This window comes from Lithobates pipiens, unplaced genomic scaffold, assembly GCF_037356315.1.
Source record: "Lithobates pipiens isolate NorthernLeopardFrog02 unplaced genomic scaffold, aLitPip1_a1.2 Scaffold_18, whole genome shotgun sequence".
NCBI lineage: Eukaryota > Metazoa > Chordata > Amphibia > Anura > Ranidae > Lithobates > Lithobates pipiens.
In genome coordinates, this window is record NW_027507758.1 from 609073653 (window position 1) to 609095077 (window position 21425).

The 21425-nt window shown below is 44.2% G+C and overlaps 1 protein-coding gene across 2 annotated transcripts; it reads left to right on the top strand.

Moving 5' to 3' along the window:
• The first annotated feature begins 3952 nt into the window (after positions 1-3952).
• On the top strand, positions 3953-20794 carry LOC143989248 (uncharacterized). 2 transcript variants are annotated; one of them, XR_013277007.1, is made up of 5 exons: positions 3953-4108; positions 7047-7211; positions 10054-10200; positions 13445-13547; positions 19322-19459. XR_013277007.1 is itself a non-coding variant. In XM_077489318.1 (5 exons), coding segments are annotated over exons 1-5 (567 nt in total). In that variant the 5' UTR covers positions 3953-3999; the 3' UTR covers positions 20622-20794. The 2 variants fall into 2 exon arrangements, 1 of the variants encoding a protein (XP_077345444.1); XM_077489318.1 differs by lacking the exon at positions 13445-13547 and adding an exon at positions 20620-20794 and having other exon boundaries at positions 19322-19465.
• Positions 20795-21425: the final 631 nt, after the last annotated feature.

Sequence of the window (21425 nt, forward strand, 5' to 3'; positions counted from 1 at the left end):
CTACTAGCAAACAGACTCCCTCTCTGGAAGATCAGTCATTGAGACTGAGCTAAGCAATCCTTTTGTCCCTCCTTTTATCCCTCTCCGCCTCGCTTGGCGACAAAAACGAGGAGAGGACACAATAAGCGTCATACGAAAGGCGCCATCGCACCAGAAGTGACGCCGGCACACCAGAAAGTGACGCTGGCGCTAAACAAAGAACTGGAAATGACTTAATGGCATCCATAGCCAAAAACTCACAAACAAAATTTCAAAGGTGAAAACAAGTAACAAAAACGTCAAAAGGAAAGCGCCATGCTAATCACTGATGCTAAATGAGAAAAACAAATGTTGTATAGAAAAAGAACACATGCATACAGCGCCTGCTGTGATGACTAGATTGGCGCCCTCCTCTGGAGCTCAAAAGAACACCAGATAGAGGAGTGCCCTGGGTGTCCATATGGCACATATGATCCATAATCCAACCACTAATTACTAATAATACTCAAACAAAAATTGTAAGACTGGCAACTCATCCCGTGTAAAAGAAAGTTATTTAACCCATCGAGTTGATACACAAGTATAATAATTAAATAAAAATGTACAAAACACAGGTCAGGTCAAAAACCAAAAGGAGTCCTAACAATAGACAGCATCAGCTGTTTACATAAATTCACCATTACACACCCAAAAACCATAAACACACATATTATATAATATGAGGAATTAACCACATTAATAATGGCAAAAGACCTATAGAAAGGGCTTAAAACTAAGGGATTCGTTTAAGCCTGGATGGACAGTGGCAGCCAGGGTATGAATCCACTTATATTCTCGTTGGAGAAGGATCCTATCAATATCCCCCCCCCCCCGTCAAAGTCAGGAACATACTCCAAGGCAAGGAATTTCATTTTCGAGGCGTCAAAGGAGTGATACAATACCATGTATCTACTAATTGGTGTTTCCATTATTTTCTTGTTGATAAGGGAAACATGGTCCTTTATCCGGTGAAAGAAAGGCCTTTTTGTTTTTCCTATATAGAAGGCCTGACAATCACATTTCATAAAATAGACCACCCCTATGGTTTTACAGTTTGCATAGAAATTAGGTCTGCACAATTGACCACTGGGGAGAGTGACTTCAGTAGCATTCATCAGAAGACCACAGAAATCACATTTACCACATGGGAAGGTTCCTTTTAAGTGCAAGTTTTACTCAAGAGGTCAAGTGACTATGGACTAATTTGTCCTTAAGCGAACTCGATTTTCGATAAGTCATCTGAGGATAAGCTGCAACATACTTTGATATTACTTCATCCGTAGATAAAAGATGCCAGTATTTTTCAAAGATGCAATGAACCTTCTTATGCTCACCTGCATATCTTGTAATCAAACAAACTTTCGTACATCACAGCACGATTTGCGCAGGACCCACCCCTTTATATTCATTTATAATAGAAGGTGGTGGAAGCAGGGATGGGAGGAGCTGAAGCTGGAAATGGGAGGTGATGGAACCTGGGATGAAAGATGGTGGGGTTTAGAGCAGGAGTTGGTGGAACCAGGAATGGCAGGTGGTGGAGCTGGGAATGGGGGGTGTTGGAGCTGGGAACAGGAGGTAGTTGAGCCAGGGATGGAAGATGGAGGAGTGGGGAATGGAAGGTGGTGGAACCAAGGATTGGATGTGGTGGAGCTGGGAATGAGAGGTGATGGAGCTGGGAATGTAAGGTGGTGGAACCAGGAATGAAAGAGAGGGAGTATGAATTGCATTGCAATCCATTAAAATTAATTAACAAGATAATAATAATAAAATGAATTAATATGAATATGAATAAAAATAACAATAAAATAAAAATGAAAACAAATGTAGCACTGACCCCCGAAGGAGCTGCTGATTTGAATTGGGCCTGCACTCTACTGAGAAACCCCCCTTCTGTATGACTTTGTCCCCTTGGCACAGCTGTGGTGCAATAATAATACAGTACAGTGTAAACAGTACAATGTACCTGTGTCTATCCCTCAGGATCCTCTGGCTCCACCTGGTGGGGAAAGACGGTAAACCACACACTTGTACTCTTAAACAGAAATACTTTTACTGAAAATATAGCAAATAGGTGGTTACAGAGTTTGCACTTTTGTTCCAATGTAGAACGTCAGCACAACATAAGTCAACAGGCAAATACAATAAACAACATGCAAGTATGTTACTATCTAGACCTGGGAGCTCCCCTTATTTAAAGTCTACGTGAGCCCTCACTTAGTGTATTTCCTCCTTTATCTTCTTTCTTCTCTAGCTTAAATAGTTCCTCAGATAAATATAATCCAAAGGGGTAAGTAGAGAAAGTTAACTTAGAACACTTTAGGTATAACTCCAGAAACTTGTAATCACACTCAGATACTAAAGTGAAACGGGCCTCGAGCCTATTAAGTGTCAGTTGCTCAATTACGCTTCCGTGGAACAACAGGTTCCAGCGAGGCCTATTAGTAAGTCTAAGTACGTGTAATAGATTAAACAGTGGGCCGCAACCTGCTCACCCATTGGATCAGAGTTCTGAGTGATGGTTTGAGTCCTACAAATGCAGCTTGTTTCTGCTAACTAGGCCAGATGCTCCATGTCACTCCACGACTGGATCCGGCTCTCCGCTGCTCCAACAAGCGTCTCCAATTCCCGTCAATCTGATCACCAGCTCTTGGCACAGTCAAGTCCCCCAGCAAACAGTCTGGTTTGCACTCCACAGTGACTATCTACCGATGCATCCGAGAACCTTACACGCAGTTCCGCAAAGGCAGGCAACGTGGTTCCAAGAGACCAAATATGGCCGCTGCAGTCTCTTTTATATCCTACCCAGCATGCACTGCATATCAAAGTGTTCATGGGTAGGCCACACAGACTCCTGGGTAGATGAGGTCAAATGACCAAAGTAAACACAGTCACTTTCTGTTATCTTTCCAACACCATGAAAAAGGAAAATAGCTAAAGTCCATTTCCAGTTTTGGTCACTAGATGGCATCCAATACTAGCGAATAGCATTGTCCATAGGTTTACATTGTGCTTTACATTAATTGCATTAATGCACAATTATATCCCCGCTACACAAAAAAAAAAAAACATTTGAGCCCATTAAAATGTGAATATTATAAGCAGCTGAATAAGACTTGGTGTAATCTCCTGTACAACAAATCATAAGGAGCCAATCAGGTAAAGCTGAATGCGCGTGTACTGACCAAAAACAGACAAAAGGAGAAAACAGAATAAATTGGGTGATGACCATTATAGTCTGCTTCTGCATCATCACAGTCCAGCCCCAGACTGGGGACGGGTAGTTGACCAGACTATATTGCTTAACTGCAGTTGAGGAAATGTAGGTCATCCATTTGCCTGTGCAGTCTATCAAGAGCTGTGAAAATCCAACAACTGGCTGGACAGAAATGCAAACCTTTGGATTATTAAGTGTCTCAGAGTTTAGTTTGAAAAATAAAATGGACCCCCAAACCATTACCGCACATTGTCACCCTTTACATGGGTCTTTATAGGCTTCACACAGAAGATCCAGCAGCGAATGAAAGAACGTTCAGCAACGTCATTATAGGGACACAGTTTTACATTTAACATTTTTATCTAGTGAAGAACAAGGGTGGGCAAGGGTCCATCTTTCCCATACAAGTCATAAAAGCCCAAAGGTCAAGTATATTGCACCATAGTAATGTACATGAGAAGAATCTTCTTTTGCAATCGTATCTTGTATGGGAGAAGGTTCGGCCTGTTCTCAGTGCCTCCGTTCCATCTTCCATATCAAAGCCCAAAACCAATTAAATTCACCTATGTCATTATAGGGACCCAGTTTTGCAATAGGAATTTGTGTAAGTGGCTAAGTACCTAAGAAGCTCTTTCTTTTGCAATCATCCATTGGGTGGTGGCTGGCTCAACCCTGTTCCTGGTGCCGCCCTTCCTTTTTCCTCATATGGTCTGTATAAAAGCCTCATCATCTCTCTGACTTATCAGAAAAATTTCTAGGAACTGAACATGTCTCCAGAGACCGGATCCCTCCTGCTACTCCTCCTGTTCTGTGCCGGAGCCACTGCTGTCAATCATCTAACTCCTGCAGACCCCACCGAGGACGAAGAAGATTTAGGTAAGAATTCAAAATGATGTAAAATACAGGTAATAACTCAACCAACTTATAAATGTCTACGTCTTGGATATATTAATATAGCAAATAAAATGCAGGCAAGTCTATTATATTTTTATAGTGTTGTGCAATGTGTATATTCATCATTCATGGATGAGGATGGGTGTAAAACCTCTTCCAATGCTTTGTTATTTTGTTCTAGGATGGAGAAGGTTTAGAGTAGTGATGGTTAAATTACTTGATATAAGGGGCTTTAAAGTGATTGTAAAAAACCCTCACCTTGCAAAACAACCTATTCAGTTTACAATAGAAATGAAATGCAAAATATTTTTTATAGATATTTAATAGATATAAAAAAAAATATATATATATATATATATATATATATATATATATATATATATGAAATACCTTTTTTTACCGCCGGATGGTGGCTTTCTTATCCCGAGTGGACATCTTATAATGTCCTGTCAGGAAGCACCGATTGCTTAGCAGCAGAGAGGCACGGTTTGTTCCCGGCTGTGTCCCGTTGGCATTATCTGATCAGAGTAACGGCTTGGTGCTGCTACCATGCGACCAAGGTGACCAATAACAGCAGGTCACATGACTATACACATTGGATGGCTTCCTTTCATGCCATTCATTGTATACAATTGTGTTGCTAGCTGTGATTTGTCAATGTGATCACATGGTACAGATAGGGGCAATCACAGCTCATCTGTACCATATGATTAGCGTTGACCATACTACCCAACATTTTGAGATGGGAATGAGGGACACCTACTAGCAAACGTATGTAGGCATAGGACACACCTTGTGTCACACACCCCTTAAAGGAGAATTTACCAAAAAGAAAAAGGTTCATTAAATCCACAAGGGACTTTTTTTTACCACTAATATTCCTTTATATTCACTCTTAAAATTTATAAATGCAGCGATTTAGAATTTGGACGAAAGATTTAGCACCAGAAAACACTGTTTGAAAGATAAAAAAGTGCATTTTATATACAACTATATGGATCAGACCAAAATGACAGACAAATGAAGAGGAATGAGAGACAGAGGGACATTGCTCCAAATCGGGGACAGTCCCTCGAAATCAGGGACAGTTGGGAGCTATGGCTTTGACCAATTACAGCTAATCACAACAAAACAAACTGAATGATTCAGTTTCATTCAATAAAATGCTTGCTTATAGCAATGTAATTCACTGCTATAAGCAAACATAATGTTTAACCACTTAAGGACCGGGCCTATTTTTCAGACTATGTGTTTACAAGTTAAAATCATTTTTTTTTTTGCTAGAAATTTACTTAGAACCATCAAACATTATATATATATATATATATATATATATATATATATATATATATATATATATTTTTTTTTTTTTCTAACACCCTAGAGAATAAAAAAAAAAATGCTAATTTAAGAGCATTGGGTGGAAGTGAAGTGTGACGTTGCTTCTGCCAATCAATGCTATGGAGCCGAGTGGGGGCCATCTTCCCCTCACTCGGCAGCCAGGCATAAAGGGGAGAGGACGTGATCCGGTAAGCGCTGAAGACCACTGGAGCACGGCGGGGGGGAGCCTCTCCCACCCCAATAAAAGTGATCGTGCGGCAAATCTGCTGCAGAGACCACTTTTATCTGAAAGTGGACCACCCGCTGAAGAAGAGGATACTGGGGCTATAGCAGTTATCTGCTGCCATAACAATGGTATTCCTCTTCAAACAGCCACAGTATAATAAAGGCGGGTGGTCCGTAAGTGGTTTAAAAAAAAAAAAAAAAAAAAACTGATCACTTCCCCAGAGTAGTACACTGTCACTATGGTAACATTATATTTCTCTGGTCACAGTGTGTTAAAAAAAAAATGTAAACAAAAAGAGAGAAAATATCTTTTTTTTTTCCTACTGTCCCAATTCAGTGTCCCTGATCACCACCACACCCATTATGAGACAACACTGTACTGCACAAAAAAATTGTGAAAATGTTTTATTTTTTTTGATTTCTTCTAATTTTCTAAAAATTATGACAAAAAAAATTACAACTTCAAAAAACCGTTATTATTATTATTATTATTATTATAATACAGGATTTATATAGCACCAACAGTTTACGCAGCGCTTTACAACATTAGGGCAGACATCACATTAGAGCTTACAATCTAGGAGGGAGGGTCAAGTTATACAAAAGGGTAATAGCTGTGGGGGATGAGCTAATGGAGAAAATAGTGCAGTTGTTAGATGGAGGCAGGATAGGCTTCTCTGAAGAGGAAAGTTTTCAGTGATCGCCGTCATGCCTCTTACTAAATACCTTAGACTGGTCCAAATCATTTGGCGGAGGGGGGATTATGGTGCGGGGTTGTTTTTCAGGGGTTGGGTTTGGCCCCTTAGTTCCAGTGAAGGAAACTCTTAAGGCGTCAGCATACCAAGACATTTTGGACAATTTCATGCTCCCAACTTTGTGGGAACAGTTTGGGGATGGCCCCTTCCTGTTCCAACAGGTCTGAGCACCAGTCCACAAAGCTAGGCCCATAAAGACACGGATGAGCGAGTTTGGGGTGGAGGAACTTGACTGGCCTGTACAGAGAACACCTTTGGGATGAATTAGAGTGGAGACTGCGAGCCAGGTCTGCTCGTCCCACAACAGCAGTTCCTGACCTCACAAATGTCCTTCTGGAAGAATGGCCAAACATTCCCATAGACACACTCCTAAACCTTGTGGTCAGTCTTCTCAGAAGAGTTGAAGCTGTTATAGCTGCAAAGGGTGGGCCAACTCAATATTGAACCCTACGGACTAAGACTGGGATGCCAATAAAGTTCATGTGCGTGTAAAGGCAGGCGTCCCAATACTTTGGACAATATAGTGTATGTACAGTATGTGTGTGTATATCTAAACAATATGTGTGGTTAATTTGTGGTTCACCTCATAACCCCCTCAGGTGTACTCTTCCCACAGGGGAAACCTGGTACGTGTCCTGCAGATGTGAATCTCCCAGTTGATGGCTCCACGTTGGAGAAGAAATGTAAGAGAGATGGAGACTGCAAAGGGAAGAAAAAGTGCTGCTTCTCGGGGGGTAGAAGACGATGTCTGCTGCCATTGGACGGTAAATTTTTACAATCTGTCTGAGAATACGATGAGATCATAAAAACATGACCTGTTGTCCGAGACATAAACAGAAAGAGAGACATCTTCATCTAAATCTACATCTTCAGATGTATTTCAACTTTTCTCAATGCTTCCTATTGTTAAAATGCTGTTTACAGAGATAGGTAACTGAAGCTGAAATGTTCACATATAAGAGAGTCAGAGAAGAGGCTCCTCCTCCTCCAAGGTAGTGAGAAAGGAGGCAACTAATACTCTGTTGTCTCTTTCTGGGAATCCTTTGTAATGTATTAAATTAAATGTAGTACACACAGATATAGAACATCAGTTTAAATATATAAACTTTAGATAAACATTAATATAGTGCCTGGCCTTCAATCTTCAACCTCTTATGGTCCCGGCCAGCGCTCATCACTCCTCATAGTCCCAACCTGAACTCATCACCTTTCATAGTCCTGGCTTGCATTCATTACCCTTCATTGTTCTGGCCTGAACTCATCACCCTTTTATAGTCCCAGCCCGCACTCATCACCTTTCATAGTCCCAACCATAGTCCCAACTTATTACCTTTCATCCTCCCTGCCTGCACTCATCACCTTTCATGTCCCAATCATAGTCCCAACTTATTATCTTTCATCCTCCCTGCCTGCACTTGTCACCTTTCATAGCCCTGGCTTGCACTCATTACCCTTGATTGTACAAGTGTGCACTCATCACCTTTCATAGTCCCAACCATAGTCCCAACTTATTATCTTTCATCCTCCCTGCCTGCACTCATCAACTTTCATAGCCCCGGCCTGCACTCATTACTCCTCATAGTTCCAACCTGCACTTGTCACCTTTCTTCGTCCCAGCCTGCACTCATTACCCTTGATTGTTTAGGGCTGCACTCATAACCCTTTTATAGTTGCAGCCCACACTTATCACCTTTCATAGTCCTGGCCGCACTTATACCCCTTAATAGTTCCTGCCTGCAGTCATCACCCTTCATAGTCCCGGCCTGTACTAATCATTCTTCATAGTCCTGGCCTGCACTCATTACCCTTCATAGTCCCAGCCTGCACTCATCACCCTTCATAGTCCCAGCCTGCACTCATCACCCTTCATAGTCCCGGCCTGCACTCACCACTCTTTATAGTCCCGGCCTGCACTCACACTCTTGATAGTCCCGGCTTGCACTCATTACCCTTCATAGTCCCAGCCTGTACTCATCACCTTTCATAGTCCCGGCCCGTACTCATACCCCTTAATAGTCCCTGCCTGCAGCCGTCATCACCCTTCATAGTCCCGGCCTGCACTCATCACTCTTCATAGTCCCGGCCTGCACTAATCACCTTTCATAGTCCAGGCCCGCACTCATACCCCTTAATAGTCCCTGCCTGCAGCCATCATCACCCTCCATAGTCCCGGCCGGCACTCATCACTCTGCATAGTCCCGGCCTGCACTCATCACCCTTCATAGTCCCAGCCTGCACTCATCACTCTGCATAGTCTCGGCCTGCACTCATCACCCTTCATAGTCCCGGCCTGCACTTATCACCCTTCATAGTCCCGGCCTGCACTCATCACCTTTCATAGTCCCGGCCCGCACTCATACCCCTTAATAGTCCCTGCCTGCAGCCATCATCCCCCTTCATAGTCCTGACCTGTACTCATCACTCTTCATAGTCCCGGCCTGCACTTATCACCCTTCATAGTCCCGGCCTGCACTCATCACCTTTCATAGTCCCGGCCCGCACTCATACCCCTTAATAGTCCCTGCCTGCAGCCATCATCCCCCTTCATAGTCCCGACCTGTACTCATCACTCTTCATAGTCCCGGCCTGCACTCATCACTCTTCATAATCCCGGCCTGCACTCATCATCCTTCATAGTCCCAACCTGCACTCATCACCCTTCATAATGACGGCCTGCACTCATTATTATTATTCACGATTTATATAGCGCCAACAGTTTACGCAGCGCTTTACAATGTATAGGGGGGACAACACAGTACAGTACAATACAAAAGGTACAGGAGGGCCCTGCTCGTAGAGCTTACATTCTAAAGGGAGGGGGTGGTGGTACAAAAGGTAATAGCTGCAGAGAATGATTTAATGGGGGTGGCTCATATTCCCAACCTTCATAGCTTCATAGTCCCAACCTGCACTCATCACCCTTCAGTCCCAGCTTGTACTCATCATCCTTCATAGTCCCAACCAGCACTCATCACCCTTCATAGTCCTGGCCTGCACTCATCATCCTTCATAGTCCCAACCTGCACTCATCACCCTTCATAGTCCCAGCTTGCACTAATCACCCTTCATAGTCCCAACCAGCACTCGTCACCCTTCATAGTCCTGGCCTGCATTCATTATCCTTCATAGTTATGGCCTGCACTCATCACCCTTCATAGTCCCAACCTGTACTCATCACCCTTCAGTCCCAGCTTGCACTCATCATCCTTCATAGTCCCAGCTTGCACTAATCACCCTTCATAGTCCCAACCAGCACTCATCATCCTTTATAGTCCCAGCTTGCACTAATCACCCTTCATAGTCCCAACCTGAACTCATCACCCTTCAGTCTCAGCTTGCACTCATCATTCTTCATAGTCCCAGCTTGCACTAATCACCCTTCATAGTCCCAACCAGCACTCATCATCCTTCATAGTCCCAGCTTGCACTAATCACCCTTCATAGTCCCAACCTGCACTCATCACCCTTCAGTCCCAGCTTGCACTCATCACCCTTCATAGCCCCAGCTTACACTCAACAGTCTCTGCTCTCAGTCTCTAGTCCAGTATCAGTTTCTCAACCTCTACCTCCTTCCATCCTCATCACAGCTATTTTCTCTCTCTGCAGTCAAGCAAAATGCCTGCCCATACTTCGATGACTCGGTGTGTATAAATACGAAATTTGCACCCTTGTGCCAGAGAGATGACCAGTGCCAAGGCACCGAGCGATGCTGTTACTACAAGTGCAGGCTCCAGTGCACGCCAACAGTCAAAGGTAATGGAATACCCCTTGTGATTTGGAAATTTCTATATAATCAAAACTATTATTACTCAACATTATAAAGGTATTGCAGCAGAAATATAACTAGAACCTTCAGAGCCCTGGTGCAAGAAACCATAAAGGGCCACCCTCACCGCCATCCGGGGCCCCCCACAGTGGTGGAACGCCAGGGTCCGGTCCCAAGTGCGACCTCTGCAACCCTGGTAGTTCCACCACTAGTGTATATAGTTTTTTTGTTTTAGTTTTTGTATTTATATACAATTTTATTTTTGTATTTTTTTAAATAATTTTTTTAATACCCCCGTTTGGAGGATTAGGTGAGATATCAGGGGTCTAGACAGACAGAGAACGGACACTGCTCTCAATCTCCATCTCTGCAGCCTCAGATTCACAGAATGCATACACAGGAATAGCTCTGTACAGAGCTCCCTGTTCATCCACAAACTAAAGCATAGTAAACACAGCTTACTATGCCTTAGCTATGAATGATCGGTACGGATCATTGACTCTATTCATTAAGACAATGAAGGGGGCAGTAAATTACACATTTACCGGCCTCTACCCTGCTCTCCATCCTGACAGATCCCCCTCAGCAGCCAGCTGGACAGGGGAGGGGGGAAACAGCAGCGCTGCGAGGGTTGAGGGGGAGGGTGTGGGAGGGTACTCAGGAGCCGATCACAGCAAGAAGTGGATAGGAGGGGAAGTGGGGGCAGCATGTAGAGGAACCAATCCCTTCCATTTTCCTCCTGTAGACTTTCAGTGGCTGCAGGAAAAAAATTAAGGGGACCGTCGATCTATATGCCACCCCTCCTATCCAGGAGTACAGGGGGCTGCACAGGCTCCCTGGAGCATGGGGCAGGGTCATAATTGAGACCCCTACAGCCCCTGTATTTCTGTATAATTGAGTATTTTATAGTGTTCATAGATATAAACCTTATTAACCTTTTAGCTTGTGATTATTCTGTATATTTACATGGACAGCTGTAGTTGCTCATACACATATATGCCGAGCTCCCAGCTCTGATGTTCAGAGAAGGCGCTTTACTGCTTAATGCAAGTCTACAATGTTCTCCCAGAAACAAGGCGCCCCCCAAGGCGATGTAGACTGTAAATAGATTTCTTACAGTTGTTGTTCAGCAAGGATACTTAATGCTCTGTCTGGAACAAAGATGCCCACTTTGGAGCACCCTACCAGACTGTATAGGAATTAAAATCTAACATGTATTTGTTATAAGCAATAATCATATCAGAAGTTGCCTTGGGACTGATTTTACAACAGAACCTTTAACCACTTGCTTACTGGGCACTTAAACCCCCCTCAGTCCCAGACCAATTTTCAGCTTTCAGCGCTGATGCACTTTGAATGACAATTGCGCGGTCATACAACACTGTACCCAAATGAAATTTTTATCATTTTTTTCCCACAAATAGAGCTTTCTTTTGGTGGTATTTAGTTACAGCTGGGAGTTTTATTTTTTGCTAAACAAACAAAAAAAGATGCAAAAAAAAAAAAAAATCATGTTTTAATAGTTTGTTATAAAATTTTGCAAACGGGTCATTTTTCTCCTTCATTGAAGTGCGCTGATTAGACGGCACTGATAGGCTGCACTGGTGGGCACTGATGGGCTGCATTGGTGGGCACTGATAGGCTGCATTGGTGGGCACTGATAGGCTGCACTGGTGGGCACTGATAGGCATAGTTAAGGCGGCACTAATAGGCACAGATAAGGCGGCACCGATGGGCACAGATAAGGCAGCACTGATGGGCAAAGATGGGCACAGATAAGATGGCACGGATGGGTGGCACGGATGGGTGGCACGGATGGCTGGCACGGATGGGTACTGATAGGTACCACTGATAGATGGGACTGATGGGCACTGATAGGTGGCACTGATAGGTGGCTCTGATAGGTGGCACTTCTGGGCACTGATGGGCGGCACTGCTGGGCACTGGTAGATGACACTGATGGGCACGGATATGTGGCACTGGGGTGCAGCACCTTTGAGGCAGATTGTGGGCACTGTGGGTGGCAGTGTGGGTGGCACTGTGGGCGGCACTGCTGGGTGGCACTGTGGGCACTGCTGGGTGGCACTGACGGGGGGCACTTACTTTTAATAAGTGTGGCACTGCAGGGGGCAGGTGGGCACTGGCAGGGGGCAGGTGGGCGCTAGAAGGGCTGGCCGTGATCGGACTGATGTCCCGATCACGGCCGCCGCTGTCAGCGCGAGGAGGAATAATAGCCGATTACCGGCTCCGTTATATCACATGATCAGCTGTCATTGGCTGACAGCTGATCACATGATAAGGGGTCGGGATCGACCCCTTGCACGGATCGGTGATCAGGCGAGTCTCATGGACTCGCCGATCACAGAGCGCGCCGCGCGCGCCCCTCAGGGGGCACGCAGGCCGCTCGTACATGGGACTACGTCTATTGACGTCGTCCCGGAAAAGGAGATCCGCGCTGTAGCCGTCATTTGGCTATAGCGCGGATCTCAAGTGGTTAAATGAATACCAACTGGGAATGCATGACAGTATCTTTATAAATTCTGTTTGGCCCTGCTACAGTAGAAGGCCAATGAGTCTTTGGTCTCATCTGAGTGTGGTGCCCACCGTTGGACTTTATACTGTAAAGTACATCATTTATTATGTGAGCAAGGATAAGTGGCATATATAATGTGTCCTGGGGTGAGCAACCTTTTTGGGCACAGACATAACCTGGCTGCTCCTGCAAACTGATGACTGTGTGTCCAGGTGAGCCTGAAGGGCCTGTAAGGGAGAGGTGCACCACCCTGGAGTGGATCAGCAGATCAGAGGTCATGAAAGGTATATGAAAGAAGTCTGGGAGATGTGTACATCACCAAACAGGTGGTTGTTAACTCAAGTGTAGTGCTTCCCAGTGAGGTTAATCCATGCCAAAAAATACTATTTAGGGCTTGTTGGACAACTTTTATTGAGAAGTAAGAAAGGGGTTAAAAACAATTGAATGCCGTCCAGGGGTTTCCACCATCATTTCAAAATGTAAAAACAAAATATCCTTTAGCATCCTGGCTTTTTTTTGCAGCAGCGCTGCTCAGGCCTTAAGCTTGTTGGTGGGTGATGAGTTGCCTCGCGTGTGGGCAAAGTGAGCTGCCTGAGCCAACCTCCAAAGAATCAATGACCTTCTGGGCAATAGAGGCAGGCAGAGACTAACAGCTGATCCACCCTAATGGCTGTGTGTTTTATCCCCTTCACTACCAGGATTTCCAATCACCGGGCACCTTCTCCAAGCCAGGGGACACCAGTAGAACTCACTCTCTGTCGGGCAACATTTTTACAAAATAAAGGCACCAAGAGGCTGGAGGTGGGTAGTTTTCTTTCCTGAAAACCTAATTGGATAGATGACTTCAATGGATCAACACGGTTCCAATAATGAACAGACTCTTGCTCCCAGTCTCTGCCGGTGGCTGCTCATGTCCCTGCAGATGGATGGGCCTAATGTTCTTCCTGGCTAAGGATGGGAGGGATAGAGGGGTAAATTAAGGTTCTCTCTTTTCTTTCCTGGTGATAGGATGGGGAACTCCAGGGCACCATGCCCTCCCCCAGGAGGGGGGAGAGCAGGAGCATAGCAGATAAATGTTGCTACTTCCTCCTCCTCTCTAGTCTGACCCATCCCCCTCTCAGGTTATGTTCTCCCTGCTTTCTCCCAGGGGTAGGAGGCACCTTAAAGGAGAACCTTCTCTACCACCTGCCTAAAACTATAGGCCTTTGGTAAGTTTTCTCAGACCGATACACAGCACCACTGTGCTCACTTATCACCTGGTGCTTCTCTCAGAATTTTCTCTGCACTCTCACTGGGCACACATGCACACTCTTGGCTGCCCCCTTGCAGCCTCACTAACTCCTGGGGAGGGTAGAGCTCCAAATTACTGTGAGGTTTCTTAACTCCTAAAGCTCTTCAAAGCATCTGGACTCCAGACCCTAATTAGGATTACCCTGATTAAAAAACCTTTAGAAAACAGAAAAAAACTGTTTTGTCCATTCAGACCCAAAACTCTGGAGCTCCGCTCTCTGCGGCCATGAGAACCTTGTGTTGTCTTCAATTCCACTAAACAGTGCCTAGCACTGTCACAATATACTGTACACTGTGAGGCACTGGCTGGAAGGATTGTATTCCCCATCCTGCATACTTCCTATCGCCCATAAGTTTGAACCAGTGTGGCATGAAGGATAAGTAGCACCCCCTGAGCATACATGTCTCTAGTAATGTGTACCTGACAAAGTAGTCCAGCAGCACAGTCACAATATGTTCCACATGCTGGTGAAGGGCAGAGGTGGCCTTCAGAGCAAACAAATAATAGTGGCTGGTGACGGCCATTGTGGTGTGGCACAGGACATACATATAGGAAAGGGGAAAGATTCCATGAGATGTAATGGGAGTAGCTGCAAAGCCAGCAGTTTTGCTAAGTTGGCATTAAGACAATTGGGCATGAGGGTGATTTGAGGACATTTTGTCTTCGATCAGCTGTAGAAGAAGCGTGACCTTGGAAAAGAAGCTGGTGGAGATGGCAGGGTTGGGTTAGGAGAATTCAAACAAGGTTAAAGGTTTTGCTTGACCCTCTTCAATGTGCCTACATGACCCTCTTCTCTGTTTGATGGAGCATATCCATGTGAGACTTTCCTCCTTATCACTGGAGGCCACAGAAAATGCAGCAGGGTAATGTTTTGAAGAGGCGAAATGCAAGCATGCAGGATTCTCCTTGAACTCATTGTAGAGGCACGGGCTGGGACAAGGGGTGGGCAGGAGGGGCACTGTGGTATCATGTGAGGTGGGGGGGCACCACAAAGAGATTGTAGGGTAGGTGATTTGTGTAGGAAGAGAGAATTTTGGGGGTGGCAGGAGGTAAGTATTTTTATAGGAGGGTAAATTTGGGGGGGGTGCTAAGAATGGTGATTTAGGGGGATTTTTGTTGGGAAGAGGGATTTGGGGGGAATTTGTGCTGGGAAGGAGGATTTGAAGTGGGGGGGGAGGATGAGTTCCAAGAGGGGGCATTTTAGGGGTAGCGGATTTGTACTAGAAGGGTTCATTTTTTTTGAGAGGGTGGGGAATTTGAACTGAGGGATTTGGGGATGGGGCAGGGCAAAGATTTGTGCTGTAAGGAGGGAATTTCTGCAGGGGGCAGGTTTCTACTGGGAGGAGGGAGGATTTATGGTTTGGGGGTAGGAATGCGAATTAGCGCTGTGTTTTTTTTTGTGGAGGGATTTTTGCTGATATGTAATGCTCCTACATCCTGGAAAAGGGGGCGCAGTTTGGCATGTTTGCTCTAGATAACTTGTCCTGGCACTAGTAGAGGCTAATTCAAATCTCACCCCTATCCAGAAGTCTGAGGCCGCGTACACACGCGGGGACTGTTCGCCCAACTTTGTCCGTCAAACAGTTTCAGCAAACAGTCCGCTCAAAATTAGCATGGACGGACATGGCCACACACGACGAACGAACAGTTTGCTGAAACCGTGCGCGATGACGTGAACGGCACGTACGACGGGACGAAAAATACGACGTCCTATACACTGCATTATAACTTTCGGCGTGTAAATCCTTTCTGAGCATGCGCGGAACTTAGTTTGACGAACAAGCCTACACACGAGGGGACTGTTCGCTGAAACAAAGTTTCAGCGGACAGTTTTTCGGAATTTCCGAAAAACCTTGTTCAGCGGACTGTTCGCTGAAACTGTCCGCTGAAAGCCCACACACGAGCGGACTGTCCGCCGAAACACTGTTCAGCGGACAAAGTTGGGCGAACAGTCCCCGCGTGTGTACGCGGCCTTAATCGAGGTTTCCTGGAAGCATCCTCCTGCATTAGAGACTGAATGTTGCAGGTTTTGTTTGTCAGATAAAAGGTACACATCAATATAAATTTCACAGCGCAAGAGTATGATATTTTGGCTGGTATGTGAACTTCTGTGTTTTTCGACAAAGTTCTCAGTGTCCTTTAATTATAGCCATGCACATTTAGTTTTATTCCCATTAAAGTTCCAAAAATATTAGAGAAAATCATATTTTGTAGTACCCCGCTAGCTAGTGTAGGTTGCTGGGCAAATTTAGTTTGGCTCCTCTGTAACCAGTGGAACAGGGGTTGACTGTTCTAGCCTGCTCAATGTCTCACAGGCTGCTGGTCTGATTATTTCCCCCTGTATTCTAGAAGATTCCAGAATTATAGTGGGAGGAAGAATAGAAGACGCAGCCTGAATATATATGGGGATCCAGCCAATCTCTGGAGAGGTGTACCCAATAGGTGGCTGGAGAGCCTATTAATAGCAGGAGGCCTGAGGCAGAGGGCAGAGGTTGCTGGGTCTAGTCCTGCCAGAGGAGACCTCTGTGTAGAGGCTCTGCCCTAGGGGCAGGTTGCTGGTGGTGCCATTCAGGAGTCAATAAAATTCCAGTTGGAGCAACAGCTGAAAGGTAATTTTCAACGTCTGGCGTTTCTGAGTCAGGAGAGCTCACTGAAGAGTACCAGGTGGAAGTTGGGAAAAGAGTATCCAGCTGTCATGTAGTATTGTGAGTCTTTGTCTCCCTCACTGAAGAGTGGCCGGTGGATATCGAAAGGAGGCAACCAATTATCCTGCGGCACTGTGAGTTGATGACCGAAGTGCTAGTGGATGTGTGCAACTATCAGTTCTTTGGAAGAAGTCATAGACACCTGTCAGCAGTGCAGTTCCTGTGCAATTCAGGAAGAAAGAGAGGAGTCCTTGGAGAATTTATTTCTGCAGTTCTGGTATATTCTGTTCTCCCTTCACCCCATCCAAGTTTATCCTAATAATACGACATCAAATAGATATCCCTATAGTATTTCTTTTGAGTCAGTAGAGATGGAGAAAATGTGGTGTGCCTGGTTGTCTGTGCATTAATTGAGGTTCCTTCCTTTTATTGTAAGCACATCTCACCTTAGACAAGCTGATCTCAACTGGAGTTCCATGGAACCCTAGGTTTCATCCAGAGGTCGCTATGCATTCCTTGAGCTGTGATTATCATCTAATTGTGCTTGCATACTTCTGGGGCCAACACCACTTGGCAGAACCAGAGACATTGCATCAATAATCTTTTTGATCAGCCATTCTCAATTAGAGTTCCAAAGAAACCTAGGGTTCCTTCAAAGGTTGCTAGGGGTTCCTTGGGCTGTGGCTATTTGACCTCCCATCAGATGGTACCTGCATACTTCAGGGGGCCAACATCACTTGGTAGAACTAATAATCTTTTTGATCAGCCATTCTCAAATAGAGTTCCAAGGAAACCTAAGATTTCTCTAGGGGTCACTAGAGGTCCCTTGAACAGTGGCTGATGGCATCAAACCAATTATCTTTTTGAAAAGCTATTCTTAATCAGGGTTCTTCTAGATGTTCATAAGGGGTTCCTTAAGCTGTGATCAATTGACTTTCCATCTGATGGTGCCTGCGTAGTTCCAGGGCAAATTCCACTTTTCAGAACTAGTGGCATGGCACCAATAATCTTTTTAGTTGACGATGAGGGTGGCATTCTTCTCACTGCCTACCAATATAATTGATATTTCTCTCATTGAACCCTGATGAACACATTTTAGCAGGGGTTCCCCAAGACCTGGAAATTATTTCAAGGGTTCCTCTAGGCCGCAGGGATAGGCAATTAGTGGACCACCAGCTGTTGCAAAACTACAAGTCTCATCATGCTTCTGCCTCTGGGTATGATGCTTGTGGCTGTCAGAGTCTTGCTATGCCTCATGGGACTTGTAGTTCTGCCGCAGCTGGAGGTCCGCTAACTGCATATGACTCAGTGCAAAGTGCCACATAAAAAAGTCCTCTTAATCAATTACTGGGCTGAAAATAAATTGATAAACAAGGTAAATTAATAAACAATTTAATTTAATTCATGGAAAAAAGATCAATAATAAAATTACAGCAGTCCTACAACTAACACTAAGAACAAACTAAAGGTCTGGAGACAAAGACAAACACACACAAAAGACACACATGAAACAACGACAGAACACCACCAAAATAATTCATCAAAATAACACTATAAATATATAAAGCAGTAAAAGGGCATTAACAACGGCTATTGCAGAATTAAAGTTTATGATATAAACAATGTTGCATTGAATGTAGCAGTCCGTGGTGAAATTTGCAGGACAAAGTTAATCCAAGGAATTGGAGGAAGGTGCAAAATGAAGACAAGGTACCATCTGCGGCTAAAGATGTACAGAGTTCACTAGTGTCCTGATGAAACTGGGGTTTTCCAGTGAAACCTGTTGACGTCACTCCCTGCAGCGTCAGATACCACCTCTAGCACCACCCTGCATACCACCTCGCTGCTGAGTCAGTCCATGTTTCTCGGCTGAGCCCTTGATATGGGGGATCTTCATATGGCAGCTAGCCTACCCTTTGCATGAAGGGCTTTTACTGTTTACTTACCGTGAGTGGCTTTTTCTGGAGTTAATATGAATCTATATAGCCATGATGAGAATTTCCTACAATCTACAAGGCCATCGATCACCTGCTTGCAATAGCACTGCATAGCGTTACATTCATTGACCTACACAGACAGAATAATTGATCGATGTGTATCTTAAAATCCTGTTGTCTGAACTACTGTGTAATTTCCACTTAGAACCTTACTATTATCCGGGCCGGACCTCTGTTCATTGACTTTGGTTCAGTGGATTCGTTCTGATCAATTATCTCAGCAGCCTTGTTGATTCATCAACTGCTGATCTGGAGTAAGGTCAGTTTAAAAGTTACACAGCCTGTCATAATTATCTACAGCCTAGTAGACTCTGTACATCTGTAGCCGCAGACAACTCCTTGTCTTCATTTTGCCCTTTCTTCCAATCCCTTGGATTAACTTTGTCCTTTTGCGCTGCAAATTTCACCACGGACGAAAAAAATACAGAGCATGCCACCACTGACCTCTTGCTGAAAACTATAGCTGTCTGCCTGTCTCTGCCATTGATTCTGTCTGAGCTATCAACAGACTGAAGGCAGACAGGCAGTGTTTTTTTTTATATATACAAGAACTATGGAAGCCTTCATATTCTTGCAGTTTCCTGTAGATCTAGAAATCCTGGGGTAAGGTATTATTTAATCTGGCTGTGTTTTGTATTGCAGCAAAACCTGGAAAGTGCCCAATTCCTCGTACAATATGTGCTTTTGACCCATTGCCACCGAAGTGTGAAAGTGACAGTGAATGTCAAGGAAAGCAGAAGTGCTGCACCCCTCGGTGCCGTCGGGAGTGTACCAATCCCGTGCCATGTAAGTTACAGCTGCCAATCAATCTCCAATAAACACCATAGGTGTGGGGGGGTCTATCTATCTATCTATCTATCTATCTATCTATCTATCTACTTACAGTACATTGGTATCATATTGGGTTAACCAGTGATCACAGACCTGTCACTTCTGAAGCTAGTTCTGTTTGAATTGATTGTTTGAATTCAGTTTACTGTCACATCACAGAACAATATTCCAAATATCAAGGAATTAACTTTTCTTTTTGGATGTACATAAGCCATAAGACAATCATTTCCTACATGTGTATGGCATTACAATCTGCATAATCATCTGAAGCCAGGCATGATGGTAATGACCATGTAGTCAGGAGTTTCATTGTTCCCATGTCCTCAAGAGTTATCACCATAGGTGAGTGGTCTGAGACCACCATAGTTTCAGTGGAAGCCTCCTGAGGTAGCAGATTCGCTAACACTAGAAAGGTGTCCAGCCTAGACTGGTGAGGGTGGGGGAATGGGTGAAATGCCGTTCTAAAGGTTGAAAATGCCTCCAGACATCGTTAAGGTCAACAGTCTTGGACAACATATACATGTAGAGATGGGCAGACTGAACACATGTTGGACCTGATGAGGCTTTGGGAACCGTAAATCTGTCTTGCTTAGAAGAGAGCATTTCACTGAATTCCTCACTGATGATAATTCCATCCTGATATTGGTGAGTTTTGGTGAATTGAAGCAGTTATTGAAAAAATAGCTTGCTGTTGATGTTAGGCCCATAAATTACTACAATAGCAAATTCCCTGCTCAAGTAAGTCCATCTACCTTCCACTTGATCTGCTCACTGGTTTATAATATAGCAAGATAGTTGTTGGTAAGAATTATTGTACCGGCTATATAAATATCATAAAAGTAAAAAATAGTTCAATAAAGGTGCATTAAACATCCAGTACACATAATACATCGAATTCAAACACAGAGAACTACAAGTAACTTATATTACACTGTATACAATACATGTAGTATCTAAGAAGAAGGACAGCTCCACCTACAACAAGAATTTCCAGCCAGAAACATCCAGCCCAGCCACTTGGAAGTCTTTTCCCTTTCTTTTTCTGTTTTCTTTTCCCTTTTTCCAAGCACTGACTAACCACATTGCAATATTTCTTACATGTTTTTAAGGATGATGGATCCGTAGAAGAATTCTGAAGATTGGAGAGATCCAGGTGGAGTCTATAATGCTTCTCATCAAAGACACTTCCTCTATGCCCATAATGAATTCCCTGTAAATTTCTGAAATTTCCTTCATGTCAGCAATACACCTTCTGCTAATTAATAAAGATAATTAGAAGTGTCACATGTTTATTTAGTGTCATTAATTGTTCTAGGTGCAGAAAGCAACCTCCAAAATTTTGAACAGTTTGGGAGGTTGTTTTTTCTTTTTTCGGTTAATATGAAAATTAGGTCTTTAGAATGGTCACTGGCCATCTTCAGTTCTTTTCTGCTGTGGTGTTTCTGCCTGGCTGTGGAATAGAGGTTCTCCAGAAAGCCGGCCCATTTGAGGGTTCATGATTTGGCTGCACATCAAACTCAAACATAGAAAGTGATGGCAGAAAAAAGACCAAGTAATCCAACAGGTCTGCCCGTTTTTTTTGTTTTGTTAATAGTATATTTCTACAATATGTGCAATGTGGTTGGCACCACCTGTCTTACCTGCTTTGGGTTTCTCTGGATGTAGTACATCCTACTGAGATTCCTTTGCATTGCAGACAAAGAGGGGCCAACACAGCCCCATGCCATTCCTTCCAAGTTCTCTGATATTGTTTTTATACCATTTATTTATAGCACTGATGTATGTGCGATGTGGTTTGCACCACCTGTCTGACCTGCTTTGTGTTTCTCTGGATGTAGTACATCCTACTGAGATTCCTTTGCATTGCAGACAAAGAAGGGCAAACACAGCCCCATGCCATTCATTCCAAGCTCTC